Genomic DNA, 16,280 nt, shown 5'->3' with positions numbered 1-16,280 from the left:
TTAAATGGATAGGAATTGATGTGGGTTTGCATCATTTTGCCTCAAAAGAAGCTAAAGCCTCACCATTCAAGAAGATACCAAATGGCTGTGTCATCAATATCTGAATTTTGATTATTCAGAAGCGGATCCAAATCAAAAGTCTCAGCTTCTCAATGCACATCTACAAAGCATTTACTGTAAGGGGGATGCACATTGCTAAGTCAAACCACAGAGTCTAGATCATGCTGCAATCAAGTTTTTCAAAGTAAAGGCATCACAGCCTGTAAAATCTCAAAACCTCTCACATTGAAGGCATCTTACTACTTCAATCAACCAAGTAAAATCTCAGTTTGCAGTCCCATCAGACTTGAAATTTGTAGGGTTTATAATTAGTCACAATTCATTTCAGGACATAGCATGGGCAGCTGCTCAAATTCGAAGTGCCTGCATTGCATTTGTTGGTGAACAGCCTGTGGTCAACAGTGAAGCTGAACAAATATGAAAAGAAAGCACTTGGAAGCTGCTGTATTGATGGTTGAGGAATAGTGATCATGCTGAAGTGCTAATAGTAGTCCACAGTCTTGAGTAATTTATGCTTCTGTTCTCTGTTGTGTGGGAAATAAAATCCTGGACTCCAGTCACAAAGCTTAAATTTGTTTTACAAGCAGTGAACTTAAATTACTACCAATTTCACTCTCAGGTCCCGTAGCATTCCTGAGTTACATTGATCACAGGCATTCTGACAGTGGACCCCATGGACCACATGACTCTGGGAAACTATGTGTTGCACTAGCAATATTTAGTCTTGAGCACAAACAGAGAATAACAAATGGATCTTGTTTCTTGTCTACCAGAAAAGGAGATTTTAGATGCAGCATAACTCTCCAGCTGACATGCTCTTTAGCGCATAGCTGCTTTTGGCGTTTTAGAGCACAGAGGATAAGTGGAATTCAATACACAAAAAGTATAATGAAGAGCATGGGAATACATGTATTATATTGTAAATATTTTACATCTATCTCCTTAATTATGCATTTACTGCATATTTATACCAAGGGCTTGCTAAAGCTGTCTCCCCACACTTCCGCTCTTCTCCTTCAGCACCCCAGCACTACTGACTTACTACCCTCAACGCACTGTGCTCTGTAAATCAAATTTGTCCTTGCCTGTAACTAGTGACAGGACAAGCAAAGAAACTGGAAACGGAGGAGTATAGGTTCCCGCAGGGGGTCCCCAAAGGACATAGGAGCAGTATTGAGCTATGAGAGAAAAAGCAGCATGGGAAATGGGAGAAGCCTCCTGTGCTTTTCAGTGACAGGATATGCACTTTATCTCAGTCGAACTACTGACCCCTAATGCTTCAGCACAACCATGAGAAGCACTTCTTGCCACACGTAAGTGCGCTTTCATTCCCTGCTGTAGCACTTCCCTCAAAGGTATCTGGTAAGCTCTTCATCTGAGTAAAACCGTGTACAGAAGAGCTGTAATTTGTCACACATTGGTTACCTCCCTTCATTAACACACCAAAGCTCCCTCTAACCCCCCATCCCCCTGATTTTTGTAAAAAAATAATTTCACACAGCTGCTAAACTAATATCCAACTCGTCAGAAACATTCTCTATGGCAAAGCAATACACAAAGTGATGAAAGAAAGGGAGAACGCTGAGAAAATATAATTCTCTGAGATGCGTCACATCTGCAACAAGAAGTCTTGCAAGTAGCAAATGAAATTTCTGCTTACATTTACACTTGAGAAGAAACACAATCCCCAATTATGGTTCTGGCTTGTAAGGTTGGCAGAACACAAATGTTTGCAGTATAAATCTTTGTGAATGTTTAATGGAGCTTGAATCTTAAGTCTTAGTTTTAAGCTTCTTTGAAGCAGTTCAAGGAATAGGACCTAAGCGTTCCAAGAGATCTGAGACTGAAATACTTGGCGACACTAATGAATCCTCAGTTGGAAAGGCAGCAATATTCTTCAGCAGAAAGTTTAGGTCTAACTCCTTGACATCAGGACAGTGTCAAGATCCAGTTACAGTCAAGAATTCTAAATTAAATGATTTCATCCCAAAATACTGCAGTGCTCCTTAAGGTTTTGTGTGTTTGAAATAGTAATGGCCCCCAGTTAGGAATCATAGAATCATTAAGGTTGGAAAAGACTCCTAAGATCAAGTCCAACCATCAACCCAATACTACCATGACCACTAAACTATGTCCCAAAGTGCCACGTCTACACATTTTTTGAACACTTCCAGGGATGGTGGCTGTACCACATCCCTGGGCAGGCTGTTCCTATGCTTCACCGAAACTGTAGGAAACAACAGTGCCATCTCAGACACACTACTTAGGTTACTCAGTTAGGGAATGCTTGCTCCAGAGAGATTCTGGTAAAGCTAACCCCATTTATCTGTCTGAAATTATTAAAATTATTATTCAGGGCTTTCAGAAACCATAGGTCAGAAATTGTTTCTAGGGGTTCATAGGGTAAGACATTTTGTTGTGTAAACCATTAAGAGGATACTGCCTTTAAAGAACATTTTACAAGCTTTAAGCGAGCCCATGACAAGACTCCAGTTGCTGCTGGTCATAGAACTGCAAAAATGTTTGTTCTGTCATTTAGCAGCACTCACTTCTCATTCTGACACCCTGAGACGCAGTGTAGGCTTTATTCAGCACTGGCCACAATTTACTTCTCCATCACATCAACTTATATTTAGCTCTCAGCTGTGTAAATATCAAACTACCAGCTCGCTAATGTCTAGATCTTCAGAGGGGTAAAAGAGAAGAAAAAAAAAAGAAAAAACGAGAAAGAAGGCAGGAGAGAGCTTTCAAGGCTTTAAACCAGATGTTTGGTTACATCACTAGTCTTAAAAAGAACTATTATGATATTGCAAGTATCTTGCAATTAACAGATTGCCACAGTATTTAGGCACAATCAACTTACTAAACACGAAAACTCACGCTGGCAGAGAATTCATGAGAACTTGTTTCCATTTCTGAGTATTTAAGGCATCAAATAAAATTTTAAGTCATTCTTATTTTTAGGATGCTAAATGAAACTTGATGACAAGCATTTAAATTTCAGTCGTTGACCCTGAATGTTTATTTGGCTACAGAGATCCATGTCCTTAGTAGATTAGGATCTTTATACTCTTCAGCAGTGCCTCAAAAAAAAGTATTTATGGAAAAGATAAGAAGATGAAAAATAAAAGGACATGGTCACTGTTCCCAACCTTCCCCAAATACAGAAAAGAAATTTTAAAGCTTGCTTTTCATGATAGACCTTTAACATGGAGTCTTGGGGATAAACATTAATTCTGGAATTAAATATGTACTTACTGGTTTTAACTTTTTTTTTTTTAGATGTCTGGTTACACAAGCTACCACAGCCCCCCAGCTCTCCTCCCCCTAAAAAAGTTAGAGTCACTGGTGGGGGGATGAAAAAGGAGAGTTATTAAGTGAATCCAACGTAAGATTTCTTGCCTTATTGACTTACAGCCTCGTGCTTAACTCAGGAAAAATTAATCTCTTTCAAAATACACTTAATTATAATCAAAACCCCATATCAATATCTGTCACCACATCGGCACATCTGGCAGCAATGAAGACAAATTAACAATAAGAGTCAGAAAATCTGGCAATGTGATCAACTAAAGCATGAGAAATCCATTCTCTACACTTAGACCACCAGCGACTAAGGACGGATTAACTTCCTGTCTCTAATACTGGCGCCTAAATTAAAGGGAAATTGCATCGCAATCTGGGTACCAGCTTTCTGGCTACAAACAACAAAAAGCCCTTAGCTCAGCTGCACCAGGCAGCAAAACTATGGCTCTCGCTTTAGCCACGATGTCTGTGATGGCCTACTCTAACAGCTGCTTTTAATTTTGTTTAAAAGAAGTCATTTGGCAACCATGTAAGTTTGCACCTTCAAAGTAGGCAGACTTAAAATGTCGATGTCATGTAACATTAACCATTTTGGAGTCTCGCTGTTCTAATGCAGTGATGATGGCAGGATTCACAGCTTTTTAAAATAGGAGGCATCTGCACATAGAAAAGCAAAATAGAGTGTTTTCACTTAGTTTTAATTATCATTTTATAGTAAGCAATTCTCTTTCTTTGACTTCATATAGTCAAAGGCATTGGGTTCATTACCATAAATTTAATCCAGGAAGAATTTACAATTGCTCAACTTGACTGAGCAACTGAATAAAACATAAATCTCATCTACAACCAGAAAAGGGCAGCTGAGTAAGGAACAGAAGCATGAGTCAAACCAAAGAAAACATTATCTTGTACTTGAATTACCTTTTCATGTTGGGCATGGAAGCAAATAAGAAAGAGAAAGGGTATGAGAAAGCAAAGACTCACGCACGCACCGCATATTTGGCAAGTGCTTAACAATACGCGACTTAAAAAGGAGGGATGCTACCGGGCAGATATTCAGTGCCTTTCCTCTTCTTTTGCTAAGTAGCTTGATACGGATTTGTGCATCTATTGTACACATCCCCCACCAGATGCATGCACACGATTTGCACCAGGCATGGGCAGACTGTTGGTATGACAGCCTCATGTGCATGAAAACTTGAGAAAGTGTGCACATTCCAGCACGTAGTGGGAATTCACTAACTGGAAGATTTGCCTACTTATTTTCATAGAATCATACAACGGCACAAACAACTTCAATCCACCTTACCAGTACCTGTGGCAGGGCCACACCCTCTCTTAGAAGATGGACATATTTAACAGGGTAAGCCTACAGATACAAGTTTTAGTTAAATAAAGGTGCAAACGTGCAACAGAAGGCACCCACATAGGCATCGCTATCTACAAACATAATTCAGGCTATTAATTCTTCATACACTAATGTGGGTCAGAGACCACACGGCAGCATATTTTATTAGAAGTAATGTGCAAATAAGATGCATGATACCTGCAAACAGCATGGAGTTTCCATTTGTAAAAAGGTACAAGTAACAGTACAAAATTAGAATGCTTACTACTCATTTCAATAAAATGAAGTCTGACATAGAAATACATATGCTGTATTATTTACACCATCAATTTACAAAAGATATTATTTGCATAAAACAAAGCTATAAAATAATTAGAAATATAGTATTTTTATAAGGAATGTTTTCCCTGTTTAAAAACATAGAGCATTTTGGCAATTTTGCTTTATTTGAATAAAGGAGCATTTATTTGTTCTGAATTCATAGCATCACATGGTTTCCTTCTTTCCTTCTTGCTTTCCTTCTTCCTTTTTCAAATAAAATTCCACGCTGAGGTAGTAGTATGTCAAAGTATCTCTTTCGTTCCAGAAATCAATGGCAGGTCAAAAAGGAGCTATGTATCCACATCACAGGATTGCAAAGTAGGAGTCCTAAAGTTTTCAAAGGACTGTTTGTAAGTATAACTGTTATTTTCTCCTCTAGAAACTGTCCTCTCCTTCCCATCTTCATCTGCCTCTGCATCAAAGTCCAGCGAGGCATAAGGATTATTATAGGAGGGTTTTGGTTGGCAGTTTGCTGGCTGTCTACAACTTGAAAGAGAGTCCAGCTGAGGCCTCCATAAAGGCTTTCCAAATGTTCCTGAAAGGCAGTAAAAGAGTAAGTAGAGAAATCCTTATGGTAAAAATTTTGTGTCTCACTAAGGGCTGTACGTTAGAATGCAAGCCAAGGATCAACACAAAAGTTCACCAAAGTGAGATTTTATTTAACTGTTTTTGTACCCCTTAAAAGAAAGCATCTGTGTGACCACAAGCATAACGCAAGATTCTGCCATTAAAAACATTTCCAAAGCAAATGTATAGCCACATGCAACTTCATTACTTTTGTTTTCCTGACTACTCCCATGCCCATTTTTCTTTGGGGAGGGTGGCGAGGGAGGACGGGGGCACACAGACCAAACTGCAAACATCTCTCAAGACATTTTCTAATGCAAAAGTCTCAACAGTTCCTGTTTTGTTCTTCAGTGAACTAATGGCATATGAAATCTGTCATGCAGTTCGGCAAAAATTAAACCAAAACAAAACAAAAATCAAAACCCAAATCCCCCCCCCAAAAAAAAACAACAACCAAATCACCACAAACCATATAGCATTACATAACATCCTCTCACTGCGCAATGTGAATGCTAAAATAATCTTTTTCTCGCTAGCATCTCCCTTTAACAATAAAGGTCCCACCAGCCAAATTCCCCATTCACACCTGTTCATCTCTGCCCACAACTGGCTGGAACAGAGATAGCCCAACGAGAATCTGGCATTTCAGTTGAAGCTTAGTAATAAATATCTGGATTCACTACCCAAAAAATAATCAATGTGCCTCTTCGCCATTGGGAAGGTGTTAGCATCAACATCTTTGCAAGAAGGACCTTTCCTTTTTCTCTGAAGAAGATGTGGCTGTCCCAAGTCATAGTGTCTGTGAGTGGTGCTCAAAAGACTTATTTTCAGAAGGCAATGTGCCACAGGCTGATTTTGAAGAACTCAGTTCTTATTAAAAACTTAACACTATAAACATTAATAATCTTGCACCCTAAACCCCATACTTCTAGTTTTGCTTAGTTGCTTAGAAGCCAAGATTTCAAGTAAAACTTATCTGAGAAGTTACTAAAAATTCTTTTGGACACGGTCTACCTTTGTACCAAGGATGTGCAGAGTGATTTTGCTCCTAACACAACATGAAAGGAAGTTCTTCACAGCACCAAAGCTACAAATTAATTCTGTCTTTAAAAAAACCCCCAAATTAAAAAATTCTAAGCCACAAACTTTCTGGCTTATGCATCAACGATGATTTTAATGCCAGTTGTTTTCCTCATTGTGACTGCACAGGCAAAAGGGGGGTTGAATATGAAGACAATGATGCTGAAGAAGTGAATCCACAAGTAAAGACAAGAAATCTATCAAGTCTTCTTCCACAGCCACCACCTCCAAAATCTAACCATAGGCTCTCTGATTAAAGAGTGCTAACAACTATGAAACATCCAAGGCAATGATAATGAAACTCGGGTGGGGCAGTAGCTCAGAAAACTGACCAAAAAAGTGTAGCTCTACATAGGTTTTTAGGGCAGAAAAGTGAGTATGAGCCCTCAAGGTTGCATACTCCTGGGTGTACCCATATACAGTAGAACCACTTTCTGCAGGAGACGCGTGGTGAAGCCCTATCTTCACAGTCCCACCACAGCAATAGTGGCAGGCAGCCAGGAGGCTGTGTGTATTTCCAGGGCCTCTGCCAGATGTCACGGCATCTGCAATGTTTTACAGTTCAAACATCTGGCTTTCGAAGGGGGAAAATTTCAGAGCTTGTACCTCCCCTCCCCACCCCCTGAGAACAAAGAACCCAGTGATGCACAGTCCCCCAGGTCCCCTCCCAGAGCCAACAGACCCAAGCCTTGATCGACCACGCTGACACACCAGCTGCAAGACAATCCACGGCACCAAGGCTGCACTCGGTGCTCAGATGTGTGTGGTTTTATACGTGTTTTAAACCAACCAAACCAACACCCAAAATTCAGGGAACTTCAAAGGTAAAGCAATCCCGTTGTTCTCCCCTACTGCTCCTTGTAATCTGGATTAAAATTGTAAACCCTGAATTAAGCTTCAGGAACTCTGTTGTTGGAAAAGCCATGAGAAAAGAAGACAAAGAAAGGAGGGATAGAGAAGGCACTTTTTCACAGCGCCATACTTTGAAGGGTAAATAGATCCTCATACACTGGAGTTCAAGTGTCCCCACCTGCCCTAAGCTCTGCTGGGATCTTGCACACCTTTTGCCTGTTAGGCAAAATTCCTGGTATGCCTCAGGTTTAAGGTGTATTTAAGTATTCTAACATTTACGGAAATCTGCCAGCTATATTAAGATAAAAGATAAGAATCGCATCACTGATGAGATTTTTATAGAATTGTGAGCCACTACGATCTCCTGCTAATTTAAATATGCTCATCACGCAGTTTTACTGTAATCACTTTTCTGCTCCTGAACTTTAAATATTGTATCTAATGGTCCTTAGAAGTCAGGTTTCATGAGAAGCAGAACAGGGCTCACACAGTGAATAAAGTGAGCCCACATATACAGTTCAGTTGCGTGAGCCTTTATCTTACTCAATTCACAGATATACGCAAAAAAAAAAAGCCCAAGCAAAACTACACAAAACTATTTTTTTTGCAACAGTAGATATGTGGGCATCTACACACGACTACAGGAATTACCTATTGTAGGAGTGGGAAAGCAAAAGCAGAGGAATCAGTTTTGCTTATTGTTGGAAGTAGGAAATGAGACAGCAAGGATACCAGCAGCTTGAGTAAAAAAAAAAATGGCTAGAACGTACCCATGAAAGTGCTGTTACTGCTAATGGATGAGGGTTCCAAACTTCTGTTTAGATCAAATGCATCTGAGTTCAGACTTTTGCTTTTTAGTCCAGTTCCTTCATTTTGAGTATAAATGGAGTTGATCAGTTTGCTACTTGTAGCCTGCATACCAATAATGCCAACACACTGGTCAAAGGGATCTTCCAGTGGAGGTGAGTATTGATAGCACTCCTTTTTCTTTAAATATCCAGACTCATAAGGGTCCAGGCACGCTGTCCTTTGGTCAGGGCTGCAACCTAGAGAAAACAAAAAATTGGTTTTATATAGAGTCATCATAGCACAAGATCAAACTAAACAGGACTAAAACTTCACACACACACACACAAACACACTTACTTGCACTGTATGCTTCAAAGGCCTCAGAGCCATATGTGTTTCCTTTTAAATACAAAGTCCCTGAAGTCCCCAGATAGTGGCACAGGAATGGATCTGCAACACCCTCCAAGTCTGTTTCACTGCCATTATCTAGATGGCAAATGCCTTAAAAATAAAATTTACATGTCACTGTATGGTCTTTTCTTAAACTTCAGCATACAGTTCCTTCAGTGAGTTTTCTTCTCCTAAGAATCCCGTCTGTTCAACTAAATTTCATAGTGTATTTAGAGCTTGTTTAAGTTTAACCTAACCTTTTGATGTGAATTCTAATTCTAGCAAGCATTCAGTTAATTAGCTTGACAGAGAATATGTCACACTTTGATTCATTGTACAGTCCCTGGATAACAGAACAAACCCCAAAGCAGCCAGGCTCATGCTCTGTCACACAATAACCTTTTGGAGCACAGAGTGCTAACAAAAAAGTATTGGATGAAAAAAAATCTGAGGGAGTCATTGGCTGCTTGAACAGCTATATTGACTTTCAGCTCAGTAGCTCCTGAAAGTTGTGGATATGGTCTGTGGTTTTTGTTCCACAAACAGGCTGCTTCTCTCCCTGCAACTGCAGAACTATCTCACCACTGCTCCACTGACACCTGCCCCAATTCCTGAGCATACATCAGCTGCAACCCCTTCCCAGCATGGTGTCTTTTTCTCTCAAATTCAGGTATGTTCTGGACTCTCAAGGGTCAGATGAATAAATATTTAAGTACTGAAGCTTTTAACTTGCAGTCACCTTAAATCCTTTATTGACTCTGGCCCTAATGATTTTTCTAACAGGGAAGTTTAATCAGATATGTTATACTGAAGTTACACTGACATTACCACTCTCGTCTATATTCCATTAAAAGTACCCTTTTCAAGCTATAAACAGAGGAAGATGTGCTGTTGTAATTCCTTCTGGACACTCTTGTTTTGGAAATGTGATCATCCGTTTAAATTCACCCTTGAGACTAGAGAAAGACTTCATAATTTAAGCAAAGCCATAATGTCTTCTGGATAAAGAGAACCAAGTCTCTGTCGCTATCTTGTTGAAGCCATCCCAAGCAATAAATTCCACACCCTCTCTTAAACTTCAGTGAAGATGTTTCTTTACTGTTATTTCTATTAGTTAGAAAGAGACAATAGCCAACCCAAAGCTATTCAAGCAACATGGAAAACCTGCTTAACATTTTATACCTACCATTACTGTCCCTCTGCTGCAAGAAATATCCTCCCATGGAAGATGTGAGGAACTGATGATGACTGCCATTTTCAGAGGAACCATATCCATCCTGCCTTTCAGCCAGCGTCCCCTGAGATGACAGGTAACTTGGAATGTCAGCAGGCAAATTTGTTTCGTCTGTGGGAAAGAAAAACACACACAAAAGCCATCAGCATACTTTAGACTTTGTAGAAGCATTTTTAAACTTGTCAGCAGAGTGCTGAAGGTAACAAGTAATTCACTCTCCTGACTGTGAGTCAAAGCACACAAATATTCCTACAATAAAGTCACTGCAAAGCAACCACAAACATTTTTTTTGCTTTCCAAGGCAAACTTTCAGTTTACTCACCTGTATTTGTGATGCTGCAATCTTCATTTCTCCTTCTGGTGTGGTAGATGATGACCACCCACACCAAGGAAGTACCCACCACGCAGCAAACCACAGCTATGATCACAATGCCAACTGTGGCCCATCCATCATCATCGAGTGATGGGGCAATGTTTTGAGGAGAATCACAGGTGGGAGTAGGAATTACATTAAGACGTATGTTGCCTCGTTCCGTTCCAAGTGTGTTAGACATTTCACAAGTGTATTTCCCAGCATCTTCTACATCTGTATCCACAATAATTAGCAACTGATTGCCTGCAGCAAAGAAATGTCTTTCTGTTACCACGAGAGGGCTGTCATCCTTAGTCCAGTTCAGTCGGGGTGGAGGGCTACCACCAGCAATGCACTGCAAGACTGCAGTTTCACCTTTTGTTACAGTTCGATCCAGCAAAGGCCGCAAAAATGATGGTGTTTCTGAAAAGAAAGCAGAAGCCTTATATTCTAAATGACCTTGCAAAAATAGGAACACATCCCTTTCCTTCATAGCTCAAGGGGAAAAGCTGAATTAAATGCATCAGTAAGGCCTAATGAAGCTTATTCTCATTCTCAGAAGAAACACGCTCGAGGAATTTGAACTCAAGAGCCTGTAGTTTACTTGTCAGCTGATCAGACCTGGATGCCTGATTACCTTAGAAGGTAAAAAGACCAAACCACAGATGCTCAAGATTGCAGAGAAGGAGATTAAAAATGGTTAACAAAACATCAGGAAATTAAAAGTTAAAGAAAATCTCCTGTCACTAAAAAACCCAGCAGCCTCCTTTGTTCCCTCCCTGCAAGAGACATTGCTTACACACTAACAAACATAACTAACTTCTATTATTTTGCATCCTAATAGTGGCTGAGTGCTGGGGTACACATTCCTAATCTATAAGTATGTCTCAATATGAATTACTTCAGAATATTTTTGTTCCTACACAGCACTTTAATAACATTGCTGGTTTTAATCAACTAATGATTTTAAATGTGCTCATCAATAGCTTTGTTCTTCAAGGAGATTACACCATCAAGGACTGCCAATGTCTTACCTAGTACTGTTAACGTTGCATTAGCTGAAATGCTTCCAGCAGTGTTTTGAGCTGTACAGCTATAAACACCCGTGTCCTCGATCTTTACATCAACAATAAAGAACACGTCATCTTCAGGCATGACATGCATTCGCCTCTTGCGTGCTGCAGGAAAATCTGTTCCACCATCTTTCTGCCAAGCAATCTGTGGGACGGGATGCCCAACTGCAGCGCATTCCAAACGTGCCATTGCCCCAGCACGAATGGTTAAGTCCATGGGGATCTTTGTAAATGAAGGCAGCACTGAAGAAAAGTTGGTGACACAAAAAATGGATTAATGAAACATACTTTTTTTTTGTTGCACAGAATTTTCTTAACACCCTTCTTGAGTGTAAAAATGTAAAAGAATACAGCCTAAATTTATCAGTAACCAGCAATGAGAAACGGAGGGGCAGTGAAGTATGTGAGATCACCTAGTTCAAAATCTCATTTCTGCTAACAGCCTCCCACATGACCTTTCCAGAGGACCTTGAAACAATTACCTCCTGTGAAGAAAAGATCAATGTTTTTCCATCTTGTTACGTAGATTTTGTCAGATTTACTACAAATTTGGTCTATTATTTGTTTTTTCCTATACTACAGTTCAGCACAATGGGGCCAGATGTAAAATGAATGGTGATCTTGGAAGTAGATGTATTTTAAGAAATAACCTCAGCTTATTAAGGGATCTCCTAAAAGACACAGATGATGAGAATGGAAAAAACTGTGTTTACATTTCTTGATTAAAATCATTCTACTTAACTCCACAAGCAAAAAGTATCATACTTACTGTTTACTGTAAGTTTGGCTTTGACAGAGTAGGATGAACCAAAATGATTTGAAATAACACATTGGTATTTCCCCTCATTACTGAATTCAACATTGCGGAGTCGAAGAATGGTAGTATACTCCATCACTTCACCACCCTGTGCCCGGAGGTGTGCATAATTCTCCATTTCAGCATCTTGCAATAATTCATTGTCTTTCTTCCATGCAAAAGTCATGGGGGAATCACTGCTGCTAGCTGCCGAACAGACAAAACTCAGATTGGAGCCTTTGATTGCTGACTGTGTTTCTGGCTGGACGGTGATCTGTGGTTTAGGAAAATCATCTGCACAGAGGGGAGAAGGGAAAAAAAAGAAAAAGTAACACAGAGGAAGAGGGAAAAAAAAAAGTGAGGCCTGAGGACTCTTTAGAAATAGTTAAGCCTTGTTTCATAGGTTTGAGAGAAGAGTCAGATAAGTATTTATAAAATGGATACAAAATGCTTTCATTTTAAATTTTGTTAGTCTTAGGCCATTTAAAGACATTCATGAGTTTATTGTGCCAAGCCATCCCTTACTGAAGAGAAAGCACATTTAACAGTAGACTGTGGGTAGTTTGTTCAATGGCAGCACTAAAGAGAACTAGTTCCTGACATCTCTAAGAACTATTCTATATATCAGTCATGAAGCCTACCCTTCGTCTTTACACGACCTCAGGCTGAGGTGAGTTTTCCTTCGTTGAAAGCCTAGTTGTTCTGCCACCAGAAACTGCAAGATGAAGTCAAAGGTTTTTCCCAACCCACAAAACCCAATCACGTATGAAAGTCACTGTTCCAGTGATTTGTGGCTGTTCGGTCCATTTTACAAACACAGCAGTGTTGAAGATCCCTTAAGCAGGGCAGCACACAAGAATTTCAAGAGATTAGCTTCTGGATGTCTTTTTACTATTGAGAAGTTACATTCAAAGTGTGATTCTTATGCCATTAGTTGCCTTCTCAACTATTTATTCTGTCAACTATACAATGCATGTACAAAAGAATGGGGCAATTAAATGCTTAGTTTCTCAAGCGCAGAAGCCTTTGTGTATCCCCAATTTTCAAGGTATCTCCTGACACAGACACATGCCCAAACTTCACAGGGACCACAGGAAAAGCCCTGGGCTCCAAATACTCATAATGCAGACCCTGCCTGCACTGCAGAGAGTCAGGTTTCACCTAGTCCTTTTGCGTCCTTATGTCTCATTTGTTTGGGAACAAAAAACAGCAGGGTCAAAGCATTATTTCCTTGAGGAACCTCCATGCTGCACATTACAGAAAAAAATGAGGTGTGCAGACAGCCTAAACTTGACCTGCCTAGAGAACACTTGCAGATCTCGAGCTGCACACCAGCAACAGGGCAACATGAATCTCCTGATCTGGGGTCTGAAGTGTGGGCCTTTTGGTTTTTCCCCAGGCCATTTGGTTTTTATGCTTCATACTCATGCCTTAAGTCCTCCGTGCCAAACTGTATCATTTGCAAATTGAGTTGACGCTTTTTCCACTGCAAATATTTAAATTAGGCTTGTGAAAAGGACAGGAGTACATACTTGATTCTGGTTTAGTCATACTATCAGTGGAATAATAAAATATTTTAAAATCTTAATTATTTGGCAGGAAGGGAGGATGAAGAGGTCACTCAAGCAGATACTACAGAATACAGAACACTCTCGGATAAGACTGGAGATGTGTATTGTCAGAACACAACAATTTGAGAGTGTATTTGAATATATGTATCACAGAAATGCACCCAAACATATATACACACAAATACACCAACACACAGATACATACATCCTCTCCAAGAAGTGTATTTCTCATTTCATAGAAGCCACTTGACTATGATGTGACAGAAAACAAGCTATTCATCACCTAGATGGTAGTCTTTTAGAATCACTATGCTAACTTGATGTAATTAATAAAGGTCAAAAAAGCATCTGTTCTCTTCCTCTTCCACAGTTATCCTTAGTACAGAAACGTTTCACAATTTGTTTCAGCTTGAAATACTTCATCTTAGGAAACACAAATTACACAAACTTTATTTTTTAGTTTCACAGATATGGAACCCTTACCTAACACATGCTCTCCTTGAATATTTAGGATGACTCCTTCCTACCTCCTAGCTGTTTTAAAAAATATATCTTGGCATGATTTGGAGGATTTATACACTTGTATAAATTACACGCAATAAATTATTTATTTTCATTTCAGAGAGGACTTCATATACTACTTTTGAAAATTCTGTAAAAGCAGAAGTGGCCATTGTAAACTTATAAGGCAAGCAGTGTACACCCAAATGTCTAGTGACAGCACATTTTAAAGATTTAATAAACAGTGAAAGACTTGTTGATTGTACTAAGAGATTTTAGTTACTTCTGCCTGACAATTGCTCTACATGTTAAATGTTATAACCTACGCTTCGTACATCTGTTTTTGCTAATATATCTTAAAGGGTTTGAATTACTTAATTTAAAATGACATTCAGCAGCTAGAAGAAAGATCACGTTTCCCCATAGTTAAACAAGTAATGATATATATTTAAATCCCCCCCAATTAATTTCTTGCCAGAATGAGTTTTTCATAAACAAGGATGTACACTTCATATATATTCCATTAGCTATCAAGTAATCTGTATATCCTGCACTATGTCAACGGGTCCCCATGTGTTGCCTGGTCTAATCGAGAGGTGGCGTCCCTGCCCATGACAGGGAGGTTGGACTAGATGATCTCTAAGGTCCCTTCCAGCCTAGGCCATTCTATGATTCTATGATTCTCCTTATCAGAAGTAGCTACATTATGCATGATGTACTCATTATTTAACATTATTCTGTTAAACATTTGACTGCCATAGGAAAGGAGAGAACAACAATTTTTTACACTATTTTATATACTGTGCCTGCTTTACTACTGAAAACAGGGTATGAGTGGCAACGATAAAAATGAAGCAGTCATATTTGCTATGAAAGTCATTGAGAAGACAAATTTCGTTTTGTGTCCAAATAATAAAAAATTTCAATTTTCTTTAGTAAAAAAAAACCATATACAACAAAAATACATGAAATCCAGTTAGCTTTTAATTTCTTGATGCTAAGTTCCCACTTAATGCATTAGAGTTCTCAAACACACGTTTACTCTGAATGCTCAGCTTCCCTCTGCTTTAAATAGAGAACATAACATATGGGCGATAATGAATGTTATTAAACACATAAAATTACATTTTTAAGGTGGATGCTATCACTGCAAATTCTCAAGTTTTAAAGCAAGAGTGTTTTACTAGCATTTACTATAAGGTATGTATGAAAATAATTTACAAATAATCCACAACCAAAAACTGTATCTTAAGTTTTCCAAAATATGTATCACTTAAAAATTATAGTCATCTGAACAATATCCATCTTTTAAATCTAGAGGTATATATATTCACCATCACAACTACTGAGCTTTCCCTTATGTGCTATGTACTACGTAGGCAAGCTGTACATCAAATAGAAGTTAGAAAACCATCACTCTCCATCTTGTAGGAAGTCACAAGCTTGAGTATCTCCATCACATTTTGTAACAGAGAAGGAAATGTTAACAAATGCTAAATCTTCTCCATTTTATCAGAGAAATCAAAACATATCAAAGAAACCACAACAAAAATCAACGCATTCAACAAAACTTCTAAGGAATGAGGAACAGAGGCTATACTCACCACAGACAAACCCATCCAGGCTGACAGTAAAAATACTTCTCCCTTTTAGCAGCTGAGGATGGGCACAACTGGCATTTACAAAGCTCTGAAAGTTGTTCTCTGACATCCACTGTGGTAGCCATTTTAACTGGCAGTCACACAAGAGGCTCGACGTGTTTAAGTGCCTAAGAAAAAGTAATTACACTCAAAAGCCTGTTTGCTTGGTTTTTTTGTTTGTAATACAGATCTATATGAGCATATGTCAGTAGTGTATCTACATTTTTAGGCTAAATAAATATATCACAAGAGAAAGACAGCAACATTGTTTAGCTCGGATGTGGAAACACCATAGTCATGACTTTTTGTGTCGGGTTTGCCTGGCTGGATTTCAGTGGCAGGGGGGCTGTAGGGGTGGCTTCTGCAAGAAGCTGCTCGAAGCTTCCCCGAAGTTGGATAG

General features: G+C 39.1%; 1 protein-coding gene across 1 annotated transcript in view; it reads right to left on the bottom strand.

The window, feature by feature from the left end:
- Positions 1-4,844: 4,844 nt before the first annotated feature.
- LRIG3 (leucine-rich repeats and immunoglobulin-like domains 3) overlaps positions 4,845-16,280 on the bottom strand; it is a gene marked incomplete at its 5' end in the record, with an annotated part of 34,199 nt that continues 22,763 nt past the window's right edge. The window contains 8 exon segments of the mRNA XM_009869864.1: positions 4,845-5,570; positions 8,305-8,580; positions 8,681-8,824; positions 9,900-10,058; positions 10,270-10,722; positions 11,334-11,615; positions 12,142-12,462; positions 15,845-16,008. Coding sequence (XP_009868166.1) covers positions 5,326-5,570; positions 8,305-8,580; positions 8,681-8,824; positions 9,900-10,058; positions 10,270-10,722; positions 11,334-11,615; positions 12,142-12,462; positions 15,845-16,008 — 2,044 coding nt within the window.

Source organism: Apaloderma vittatum, unplaced genomic scaffold (genome assembly GCF_000703405.1).
Source record: "Apaloderma vittatum isolate BGI_N311 unplaced genomic scaffold, ASM70340v1 scaffold675, whole genome shotgun sequence".
Lineage (NCBI taxonomy): Eukaryota > Metazoa > Chordata > Aves > Trogoniformes > Trogonidae > Apaloderma > Apaloderma vittatum.
Note: the sequence above shows the minus strand (reverse complement) of the source record. Positions and strands in the feature narration are given on the sequence as shown.